The following is a 12577-nucleotide window of genomic DNA, read 5'->3' on the forward strand; positions in this document are numbered from 1 at the left end:
TTGATTTGTGGGGATTTTTTTGTGATCACCTTTTCCCAAAGGTTGAAATTCATATTTATTCTTATCTTTTCCTGACTCTGGTCTAGGAGTAGTTAATTACCCTTAACACTTTATGTTGTTGGCTTCTTGAAAAACATTTTTTAGATCAGAGAGGTATAGACACAGTTCCTGTTTTCCTGTCATACTATGTTCTGCTAAAAGCCTATTAGCTGTTATTTTAGTAGTCATTTCAGCACACTTTCCAGTTTCTGAAATAAGGCTCACTTATCTGTCCTTCCCAAGATTGCTTCTCTTCCTTAAATAAAATTTCTTTTTAACTTGCAGTGTTTGATAAGAAACCAAGTATTGATGGACATGAAAATGGAGACCTGGGGAATTCAGTTGAAGCTCCGTTAGAAGACACTGCACACAAATTAGCCCGTTCTGCTGAGTCTTTGTCCTAAACACAAACGAAAAAAAAAAATCAACTGGACAGATCCCATCTTTGGGAACAATTGATAATCAATATTGACTGCTCCAAGTTGCATATACTAGTTGTAGGTTGTAAAAGGATGATTAAATGTCAAAGGGAACTGTATTACTGTTGCCTGGAAAAAAGGCGGTTACCTCAGGGCTTCATTGTGAGCAATTCTAAATGTGGAAAACTGTCTTTTGCGTGACACGCAGTAGTTATCTAACACATGGCATGTGAAATGAATTTTCTTTTAATAATAAGCACCAAAGCATGGGATTTCTAAAAAGGATAACCTCAATACATTCAACTTTTAATCTCATTGATTCCCCAAGGAAGGAGAATAAGATGTGGCCAGCTTCATTTTGACCCTTTGATGTTTTAAAGGGACAACTGATGTTCAGTTTGGTGTGAAACAAGCTTTAACTCTAGAAGGATGGGGCGGGGGGGGGAATTGTACCATTGCATCCATGAGTTTTGTACTTAGGATTTTTGAACTGTAACTTCTAAAAGAAAGGGTTTGTTGTTTTTTTTTTTTCTTTCTCAAAATAGTAAAAACCAGAGCTTTTATTTGAGCAAAGACCATCAAAACCCAAATGGGACAGCGGAGTGCTTGCTAATCGTGATCCTTCAGCCCATGATCATTTTATGAGGGGGATTTTTGGCATTGTTGTTTTCATGAATTCACTGCCAATTGTTCCATTTGAAACTTGCTCCAAAAGTATTAAACAGAGTATTATGGGGTTTTAAAAGCAATATTAGTTTAAAAAATACTCACAATTATGTGAGCCCTTTGGTATTTTTTTCTGAGCATCATCAATTTAGCATTCACTTTTGAATGGATGTGGTTACTGCTGATGTGGAGTGGTTTGAGTTGGTCATCATTTACTTGACCTTATGAAATGCTGAGTGCTTTTGATGGGTACTGAATATATTCATTTCACATTAAAATAATCTTTCAAGAAGTGAAAGTTGAGTGGACAGTACTTTACAGGAGGTGCTCAGAATCATACAGTGTCTGGCCCTATCTGTGTTATGACAGTTGTATTGACCTATAATTGTCTCACTGTTGAAGCAAAATGTTACTCCTTTTGTAAGAGCAGTGTATCTTAAAATAGCTTTTAATTGGTGTACATCTAAAGGCCCCCAGCATGGCTGCAAATGGGAATGCTGAGGATGGTTTCTTGGCCGGTTTCTCATATTCCATTTGCAGATCTTTTGGTGAAGTGCAGCACTCTCCAGATGCAAGCTCTACGTTGTAATCGCATTTATTATTTCAGCATGCAATGCCGGCTTTCCTGTTCACTGCTCTGCAGGCTGTTGAACTGTAATGTGAAAAGATGAGATTTTGTACATTGAGAGAGGACCTAATGTGAAAAGACATCTTTGCAAGTGTTGCTGTGTAGGATGTACATACATAAGAAAAAACCTCAAAGGCCTTTAGAGTAACATCAACTAATCTTATGTTCTGAATTGTGATGTAGAACACAGTTACTTGTCTTTCCTAGGAGCACTATATATATATGTTTATAGAAAAAGCCTAAAAATGTATATACTTTATTCAAAGATTTTGCTATTTATAAATCCCTTAACTTTGCTATTTACATGATCGTTTTGTGTGTGTGCGTGTGCACATGAGTTCCACTTACTCAGTGGAATAACATTATTTGGTTCATTTTTTTATAATAGTCCTTGTCATACAGCATACTGTTGAAGGTTTTTAAAATAGTCAAAGCTGTACAGTTTTCACCAAACAGAAACTAGTATTTAAAAATAAAGCTGTGTGAGGAAGAAACACGTCCTCAGGCATGTTTCTTTTTCTGAAGCTTCAGAAACTTGAGGGCACACTGGCTGCACGTTAGCAGATAAATCCACTGCCGTAACTTTGCATCCAGACTGGTGTTTTCCCCACAGTTACTCAAGCAGAGTGCACTCTGAAACTGTCTGTGGCCTGGACACCCAGCATCCTCTCTGTCAGAGGGTAGTTCAAAGCCAAGTAGTGATCTTCTCGTCTTTGAAAAGCACTGCTGTATGAAATCTTGCTGCAGTTGTAAGAAATGAGGCTCGTCCAACTAGTCTAGTAACTTTTAAAAAAGGCATTAAATTTGCCTGTACAGTTTCCCTTTATTTGAGGGGAAGGTGAAATTTTTAATTTATTTGTTCTTCCTTACTTCTTGGCACAGCTTATTTCCCACTTAATGCTTTTGATTGGTTTTAGCCTGAAGTGGGAGAATGTTTCTAGAGTTATTTTCCTAACATTCCTTGTCCACCAGTTTCTCATGATGCTGTGCTCTTTTCTTCATCTTCTGGAAGGTGCTGGACCCTTTCTCTGCTCTTACCTTGCCTATTTTTAACCTATATATGAGATCAACAGAAGGAACAATTGCTGAGGAAAATGACTAGGAGTAGACAAATCAGGTAGCAGTAAATTATCGCCAGATTTCCTTCCCTGCAGTTTTTATAATCTTTGTTTGGAAAGCCCTGAATTGGGAGGATTTTGCTCAGACACTACAGTCTGTCTCCATGTACTCCATACTTTCTACCCGCTCATTTAACATACTGGTTTATTGTAGTCATACTGAGATGCTTAGATATTAATATTTCAACTGAGGAAAGTTTTGCAAGTTGGGATTTCCAGATTCAATAGACAAATGTGTATTCTCCCCTTTGTCAGTAACTGGAAGACTCAGTCCTGCTGATTCCCAGAGGTTGAATGAATTAGTCTTGGAAGAATTTCCAAGGAAAGTCATTATTCAGACTTCATTTTTATTTTTTAAAGTGTAAAACGGTTTACTTGTGTGTGTATATATATTTTTACTTAAAAAAATAAAATAATATTCTAAAGAGAATTTTGCGATTTTTTTTTTAATAGATAATTCCTTGCCTATTAAAAAAAATCTGCAGTGAGACAATTGTATTTTAAGCTAAAGGTGGACAGTGTTTGTTGGCGCCTGGGACCAATGTTAATTAAGCGCATGTAAGTTAAGGAAAGTGCTTTATGGCAATAAATTTAACTCTGATAAAAGGCTGTATGTTGTATTTCCTTTGTAGAAGTGTATTCTTGGCAGTGAAGAGGGTTTGTATCCATCTCGATATATGTTAATCCACAGTTGTAGCAAACGAAATTCAGGTATTTATTGTAGCTGTCCAAACATTATTACATCATGGATTAATCTCATTTCTGTAGCAGATACAACATTTTGGAATAAATGTATACATCTAGTTAAGCTGAATATAATATATTTTTATTAGCTTGTAAATAAATATACTCTTCTGCATTACAGTGATTTCTCTACCTAATTCAGACTGGTATTTAATTTTCTTCTGTTTTGTATATATAAAATACAGACACCTAAGCCTCTGTGTGATCTTTTTCTGTTAAGCATGTAGTCCACACCTGGCCAAAAAGCTAATATGAGGAAAACCAAAACTACGTAACATGAAGCTTGACGCTAATCCAGTCTTGGCCAGCAATGGTGACTAGCCAAGTACGTTTTTAAAAAGAGTTATAGGACATGTCTCAAATTTCATTATTTGAGATGCGTTTTCTGCTGAATGTTTTTCAATAAAAGAAAAAAAGAAAATATTTGCGGTGTCTGGCTATATAATAATACCATAAATATTCTGAAGCCTTTGGCTAAGAAGAGCTATAAAGACCCAAACCTGTCAAAGGATTACGCCATTTGAGTAGAATAGCGGAAACTGTTGTTTTTCTTTTTTCTGTCTTTTTTGTTTGTTTTCCATGCATTAGGAATAATAGGTGTGTTCTGATTTTTCCACTGAAGTTATAAAACACTTAGCTTTAAGACAGAATTTTTAGTCCTGATACTAAAGTCTTTTTGTTCAGATTAAGTGTCTGTTTTGTGTTTTAAATTACATTTTTTAAAAAAATCATCTCTCACCTGTGCTTGAGTGGTTGTCTTGCCCTAAAGCATCAAGTTTGTCTGGATGAACAGACAGTGCAAATGAAAGGTAACGGTATGGTAACTATGGTGGTAGTATAATTATGGTAGTACTTAAGGATTTATTGAGAATGTGTAAGTAGAGAGTAGAAGACTGTGAGGGTAGGAACTGTCTCAATAGACAAGGCTGAGTCACGCTGGATGAAAAGATGTGTAATGCATAATTGGTGAGGGCTAGAACTGCAAGTATTTCTTTTTTAGCTCTATAAAATTTTAGGAGGGTTTAGATATGGGTGACTTCAACAGATGGAAGGAAGAGGGAAAGGAGAGAAAACTTATATTTGGCTGAGCTGTCATAAAAGAAGCAGAGGATTAGAGGCAGCTATGAATGAAGATGGAGATGGATGGAAAGAGGAGAAGAAAAATTTTCTTTGTCAGCTGGGGTCAAGGAAGATCATTCAGAATTTCTCTGTGTCCCAGTACCTGACTGAAGGACCTCAGAGGCGGCTCCCAGTGACCACGGTCACTGAATAAGTCCTCTGCACTTTTTTCCAGAGATCCACACGTGACAAAAGAAGAGAAATGCCTCCTGACTCAAGGTATGTGTAAGGAGTCCATTTTTGCTGGTTAAAACCTTAGCTAAACGACCTGAAAAGAAAATTACCTAAAATATTTCAAGCTTGCCTTTGGTCGAGAGTGTGTCTTTTCCAATAGGACGTGATTTCCAGTTCTTCAGAAACTGTAGAATTTTCACAGATGGAAGGGAACCCAGGAGCCGAGAAGTGGCAAACGTGCTGGCTTTGAAAGAAAAATACTCAACCTCTTTGGTTTTTCTTTTCTCCACAAGGCAGTTGTTGCTTCTCGGGCTTCAGAGTAGCCTTGCCTTACCTGCGTTTGCCTGGTGTACCCCTGCCACAGAGGAGCTTTGGTATCTGCTCCCGATGCCCCCATCTGTGCTGTGTGGGAGACAAACAGGCTCATAGGCCAAATGGCTGAATAAGGCCAAGCAGTATTTTTCAAGGGTTTTCCCTTTTTAAGAGAAAATTGAAGTCACTTGGGTAAATTTTCCGCATGCTTTACAAGTGTTTAATTCAATCAGCTGTCAAAATTATTTGGTGTCTCTTTGTCAACCTTCTGCTTAGTGCGCCAAGACTTGTTTCTCCCAGCCGTACCAAGGGGAAGCACCGGAGCTGCCAGTGGTTTGAAGGCTCTGCCGGAGGATGCTCTTCCAGTCCCCTGTGAGAGGTATGTCAGCAGTGCATTGATCCCTAAAAAAGAATCAAGGAAAACGGGTTAAAATTGTGCTGTTTTGTCTTTGTAACTTTCTACTGGAGATAATTATCACGTTTCCCTCATTAAATTTTTGGCACTCTCTATTTCTTTGAATTTCCTTTTTGAAATGCAAAAGCACTGCTCCTCTGAGCTCTGGCCTGAGCCGTCTCCCCAGCATCCTCTCCATCAGCTGGGGGGCTGTCGGCTCTCTGCTGCCTGGTTTTCAGTGGCTGGGTCTCAAACAGGAGGTTAGGAAAATGTAAAAATAAGCAAAGCAAAAGTACAGGCATTCCCAGACATGTTTTAATTGCCCGTGGTGCTGGAAGTCAGGGGTGCTTGGGAGACATCTGGTAACTTTTCTGTTGAATTGCAAGTCTTCAAATTGTTAATAAATGTATCTGTAAATCTCCATAAGTCCTGTTGATTAAATCTTAATTTTCCTATTAACTGTCTAAATATTTGCACAACTATTATTTCTGTAAAATGGAATAAACCAGAATGGCCTGAAAATATTTTTATCTAATATTTTATTTGCTGTTGTCCAAGTGTTTGTTTATTATCAATTTGTTTAGGGGAATGAAAGCATTAACAGTCACGCTGCTGAACCGGAGCAGTTATGTGTCCAGTCCACTGGGCTAACACTGCTGGAAATATCCTTGCCATGAACATTTTCCTTCCAACACGACGGCATGTCCCAGTTCACTCCCTGTTGGAACAACCTGCGGTGAGTTTGCTGCTGTTGACCCTTCCTCAGCTAAGGGCGGGTGAAGAAGGCTGCTGTGGGTTGCCCATGCTGATCCTCTTATAGGGTCAGAGCCTTTGGGTTCCAGCCACAAAGGCACCAGTTCCTCTTGGCTTCATTTATAATTTACATGGTTATTTATGGTTCTGTGGGAAGGGATTCCCAATGGGCACTACGACTTAAACCCTTCAACGGATACGCACCTCAGCTGCTGAGCATTGGCAGCTTTGAGCTTGAAACTGAGGAATGGACTTTTTATATATGATCAATGGGGATTTTTGTATAGCTGTGAAATGAGTGTTACTGCACAGTTTCCTATTTACTTGATCTTCCTTTTTGTCCAGTGTGACATTTCAGGTGTTTTGCTAATTTACGACAGACGTGGGGGGTCATAAGACAGTTCAGGGAGCTAGCAGAAATTTTTCAGATCTGTTGTGCTCCTAAAGTGGTTATTCTAAATCCAGGTCACGTATTACTAACTTCAAAACTGACTTTATGTTAAAGTGAAGGACATGGGAACTCCTATATTAGCAAGACTGCTATCTATTATAGTAAGTTAACATGGTTGTCTTGAGTGATCTGGTTAAATAGGCAAGTGTATTTTGAGCTGTCTCAGTTTTATGCTATTTTCAAGATCAAAACTACTCTATTACTTAGTAATTGCCATTTGTGATCAGAATCCTAGTTTTTAGTGCTAAGTATTTGCATTTGTGTTTAGTGCCAAAAGGGGGCAGCAGCTTCCTTCAAATCTTCAGCATTAACCAGACTTGGAGAAACAGGACCTATTGTTTTGTGGGTTGTTTGGTGGTTGGGTTTTTGGTTTTTTTTAATTTAAAAAACAGAAAAAACTTTATTCGTTAGAACTATTTCTAGTAACATGTACTCTTACGATAACAAACATCCAGTCTAGTTCACATCCTGTAGCAAGTACTTTGCAGAGGACACGTCTTATGGTAAAAATTATCCTCTATGTCTGTGTAGCATCTGTACAAGCACACATGAACACACACAGAGACAATTATAATTTCATGGATTCATGACTTGTTAAAGAATACTTAAATATCCCCATCAATTACTTCAAAAATTAGTGCTCTGCTCTCTTACGAGTTCACTCCCAAGCAGTGAAATTTTTTATCTGTTTGTGGGCGGATTAAGTCTTTCCAAAAGAAGGGACGAAATGCACCGATAAAACATGAAATGAGATATCGGGTAGGTTTGTAAACTCTCCTGCCTGCACTTTGCCAGTGCCCTTCAATCATGATATGCAACCAGCCTTGTCACATTCCTGGGATCTTTTCTGCAACAGAGGCTGCCCATGGTCACGTCAGATTGTGGTGAGGAGAAGTGAAAAAAGGGAGATGATGCTTACATCTTGCTCTAGTCCCCTTTCAGACAGAAGCTTCTTGGTCAGAGGAAAGAGGAAGGTCAGTTCACATCGACCCACCATCATCTTTTCTCTACTGCAATTGGTTTCCAATGACCACCAAATGATAGTGCAGTCTCTAAACCTTGTTTGCTGTCGTTAACCAGGTGATCAGTGAACTTGTCAGCCATATGTTCTGTGGCATAAAATATTTATGTCCTTGATGCTGGTCCTTACACAGTGAAGTGATTGTACTCTAAATGAGGAGAGGATGGCATATGACTTCGTGTCAAAAATTTACCTATATAAATTAAATACATACCCTAAAGAGGTATCTTTATCAATGCCATCTGCCAGGCATTTGTAAGATAGTAGAAAAGTTATTGCGGCGTTGTTACGAAAAGTATGGCTTGCTTTGCATTGTGGGGTGTTGATAAAGACTTGTGCTGCCTTTTATGACAAGATGCTGAAAGCGCTTGGATATCTGTGAAAAAGAAGTTGCATGAGCTGTCCACAACCTCTCCATGTCCACGTACGACTCTGGCATTTCCATATAACAGGCGTGCTTTATCCAGGTCACCTTATTCAAATTTTATAAAACTGTCTGTCAGAACAGATGGTGTCACTTAAGGATAAAAAGCTTAGCCATAGATGTGAAGAAAAGCTGCCTCTTCAAGTGAGGTCTGCTAGTGCTTCTCAGTCTTTATCACCTCTGTCTTCTCTCCCTGCACGACAGAGGACTTTTCGCAGGTTTGCTATTGGTGTTTTCAAAGGCCTTTACGTTTTTGGGTGGGCTTGGTTGCTACAGCTCTGGACAAGTGGCAGTGTATCTGTCTGGCTCAGTTTGCCCATCTGTGAAATGGTTGCCTGGGCCACAGAAACTAAGATGTGTAAAATACGTTTGTAAAGGCTGAAGATTCCAGTACATGCTCAAGGCATTAAACCGTTCAGACCAGAGGCTGGATAGTGGCTAGCGTAACTTACTGTCTTTCTATGGTCTTTTCTCCCCTTCTTTTATGGCAAGCATCACCACCTCCTCTGCTATCTGCCACTTCCCATGGGGGAGGGCTTCTGATAAGCTCCCTGTTGTGGGTCAGGCTTCAGCTATTGCTGTACATTTCTGGATTGCTTGCATTAAATTGTTCCTGGTGTTTCTTTTAAGCCTAGAATTTTGGCATTGCTTTTCTGGCTACCTTCTAGTAGGCAACATACGTGTGTTTTTAAAGTCTAGTATTGTCTATTGTCACCTGATACAGCTAGAGAATGACACGGGTTTTGAATAATTTTGTTATCTTGTAAGTTTTTTCACTTCTCTTACTAGCTCAGACTCGTAGGAGGAAAAGATGGATATTCAGGGATACTATTCCTCTTTGGGAGAGCAGATAATGCAGATCATTAAGGGAGCTTTTCCAGTAAGGTCTGTTAAAAACTTTGTGTCTAGTCAAAATTATGGATTCCTGAGGTCAGTTCGTGGTGGTTAATCAGGACACAAAAGCCTTAGTAACAGTACTGTGTCATAGATGTTGGCTTATATTTTCTGCTATGCTGAAAAATGATGTTGTGCTTTAACTTAATCAAGTTGTCTCCTTCCTGGGTTTCTCTTTTTAATACCTGTGACTGTATAAAAATAAATGGGATGATAAAGTCTCGGATGTCGCATGGCAGCTCAGTAGCTGTGTTGCAAGTGGCTGAATATATAATGAATTAACTCAGCCCAGGACAAGAGGTTACTGAATAACCTCTGCATACTGTAGATGGCAAATGTTTTTCAGGACTTGCAGACGCGTAATGTGAGGCCAAGCCTAAACAAATACGGGAAAGTTTGAATGAAGAAGTCTCCAAATTCGCATGTCCAGACTATACAATGAGATAGCACAGAAAGTCAGATGCTAGGCGTCCTCCTTATCATGGATAACATGAGTTTTCCCCATCTATGGATGTCTTCCCTCTTGTCTTTATCTAGTTTAGAAATACTTTATCTGACCCCTTCTCGCGTGTCCTTTATGGATGGTAGGACTGTACCGGGGGGGCTTCAAAAAAAGAAACCCTCAGGAGAGGTTTCTATTTTAAGTTTGAAAGTGATTGTGCAGAAATAGCACCTTCCCTTTAAGTAAGTATGTTCCTTGAAACTTACTCAGTCTTCGATAATTCATAGGCGTTGCTGCTACTGCTTCATAACTTTGTTAGTCTTGTTAACCCCACACAGCTATGGCAGGGTAATTTTCAGTATGGGCATCAACAACACTGATGAGATTCAAATGAAACGATGAATTCTGCTTTGATTTACCCCATGCTGTGCTGTCGTGGCGAAGGTTGGAGATCAGTACAAGCTTACATCATAGCTGACATTGGAAAGAAAAGGGCAGTATAGAATTTTTATTATGGAAAATAATAAGGAAAAAAGGAAAGCAACAACACAACCTTGTCATTCCTAGGGTCTAGGCTGATTACAGGCTAGGGGAGCCCTTAAGACACCCTCTTGCTGAGCAAACCTAACCTGGTTTTGGAGAGAGGGTGAACAGAAGAATACTGATGGATTTCTACAAGGTTACTTTTCAGTGGGTGCCTGACTCCACAGGACTTCTGTGAGACCACTGACTGCTTTCTTAGATGTCACAAAACTCCTGCTTATTTTCTTGCTTTTTGTTACTTGCCCTCCTGAACAGAATTAGAACTCCCTGGAGAAGAATTACTGGCTCGCCTTCCCTTTGGCAAAAGCCAGGACACAGACAAATAATTGCACTTCATTTAGTTTTTTTTAACTACCTCAGTGGTGAATTATATGCACATTTTTGAAGGTGTTGCTGAAATGCAACACTACTGTTTTAAGGTCAAAGGATGTTAGTGTAACTTAACGTAAACAGTGTAATTTGTTGTAGCAATAGTACTTCCTTGCTGTGGTTTTTAGATCCCTCAGAAATAGCAAGTGAGTGAGTCCTCATGTCAGATGATTGTCATCTGTATTATAAGGATACAAAATTGGGGCTTACTGGGGATGTCACAACAGAGCTGACCTGGGGGTTTCCCTTAATGCTTCTCCCATTCCACAGCAGGGGTAGGTCAGTGGCACGGGCTCTACCAGTTACTGATACTGGTCACCTGGTTTGCTCTGTGTTGCAGATGCAGGTTAAATCACCTGAGCCCTGAAAGGCCTCTGGTGCTTTCTGCGATTTTCTGCATGGCCACAAGACCATTTTCCTCCAGTGCAATGGAGATGAGTCCTCTAGCAGCTCAGCTTCTGGTAATGTGTCCAGAGAGTCTGGCAACGATGGAGCAGTGCTGGGGAGGGTGCAGCAATCCTTGCCATTTGTCTGCATGGGACAGGAGTCTCCGGCACCATAGAAAAACAAATTATATTACGGCTTCAAGCTGTGCCAGGGGACGTTTAGGTTGGATATTAGGAAAAACTTCTTCACTGAAAGGGTAGTCAGGCACTGGCACAGGCTGCCCAGGGAAGTGGTTGAGTCCCCATCCCTGGAGGTATTTAAAAGATGGGTAGATGTGGTGCTTAGGGACATGGTTTAGTGGTGGACTTGGCAGTGTTAGGTTAATGGTTGGATTTGATGATCTTAAGGGTCTTTTCCAACCTTAATGATTCTATGATTCTGTGCTATGTGTTTTAATGATAGTGATCCACCAAACAGTTAAGCACAGTTAGGTGTCTGCTCCTGTAACGGATCCTACAGCCTGAGATTCCCATCCTTTGTAGGGAATATTTTGTGCCTCAGATGGGGCTCCACTAAAATCTGCCCCTGGAGTGGAGAACTGCCAAATGGCAGTTGGTGGGAAAAGTCTGAAGAAAGTCTGCATTAAAAACTCAGTCTTCCCCGGGCTTAGCCACACCAGTAATGCAGAGAAGCCAGGGGATTCACAACCTGCTTCTAATGGCTGGAATCCAACCTCATGGGCTTTTTTTAAAGAACAAAGCCGGGATCCCTCCTTTTAAAACACACAGGTGCTAGAGGCACTGCTGTGACTGCTGCCATGTTAGCTCAGTGGTTACAATACTCATCAGATGCAGGGGATGCAGCTTGGCCTCGGTGCTTTTCCTGCCTTCCCCCATCGATGCGGAGACTGCTGTAGCCAGTGGGCTACTGAGCTGCCTGGGCCCATCTTGTGCGGGGTGTCTGGAGGGGGAGGTGAGACCAAGTGCTTGATCCAGAGAAAGAGAGTAAAAGAGAGCAGGTGATGCTGTAAGTAGGACATCCGCCGAGCTGGGGAAATCCTAGTTCCAGTCTGCAAGTCAAGGACTGATTTTAATCCATTGCCTGTTGGATGTAAAGATTCTGGTAGGTACTAAGGTAGGGTTTAATATCTGATGTTAAAACTCTAGAAACTGAAAAAAATAGGGAAATGCTATTTAGAATTACACTTGATAGGGAAAAAACCAAGCTTTTGTATTGCACGTTGGAAAGGTACTTGACAGAAGAAATAAGAATTCGCCATCTATTTCCCAGTCTAAAGAGGTGAGAGCAAAGAACATACGTATTTTTGCTGTGGTGTTTCAGGAACTTTTGTTGTAGTTGTTTTTTGTGGGCTTTTTTTGTTTGTCTTTTTAAATATAAGGCACCAGCTGGGAACGCATGCTAAGCTGTCATTTTTGGTTTTCAGTTCTAGGTAGTGTACATCATCTTTTACGCTTTCTTACCTCAAGAGCCACCTTCTTCAATTCCCTTGGTCAGAGACCAAGTTACAGTGCCTGACCCTGTGCCGGGCAAAGTCAGAGGCTCGCCATCAACTGCAGCTGGGACAGGCAGGCCCTTAGTGCTATGGTCAGTTAATATTTAACTTTCTTGTGAACTCTGGCTTGGTTGTACCCTTCCAGCCTACTGGGAGCGTATGCTCAG

At 40.3% G+C, this 12577-nt stretch overlaps 1 protein-coding gene across 1 annotated transcript in view; it reads left to right on the top strand.

Annotated features, from left to right (window-relative positions):
- GOPC (golgi associated PDZ and coiled-coil motif containing) overlaps positions 1-3571 on the top strand; it is a gene marked incomplete at its 5' end in the record, with an annotated part of 29078 nt that extends 25507 nt beyond the window's left edge. The window contains one exon of the mRNA XM_082307602.1: positions 325-3571. Coding sequence (XP_082163728.1) covers positions 325-443 — 119 coding nt within the window. The 3' untranslated portion in view covers positions 444-3571. The remainder of the gene's footprint in view (positions 1-324) is intronic.
- Between the last annotated feature and the right edge of the window lie 9006 nt (positions 3572-12577).

The sequence above is a fragment of the Platalea leucorodia genome (assembly GCF_965183815.1).
Source record: "Platalea leucorodia genome assembly, chromosome: 3".
Taxonomy (NCBI): domain Eukaryota; kingdom Metazoa; phylum Chordata; class Aves; order Pelecaniformes; family Threskiornithidae; genus Platalea; species Platalea leucorodia.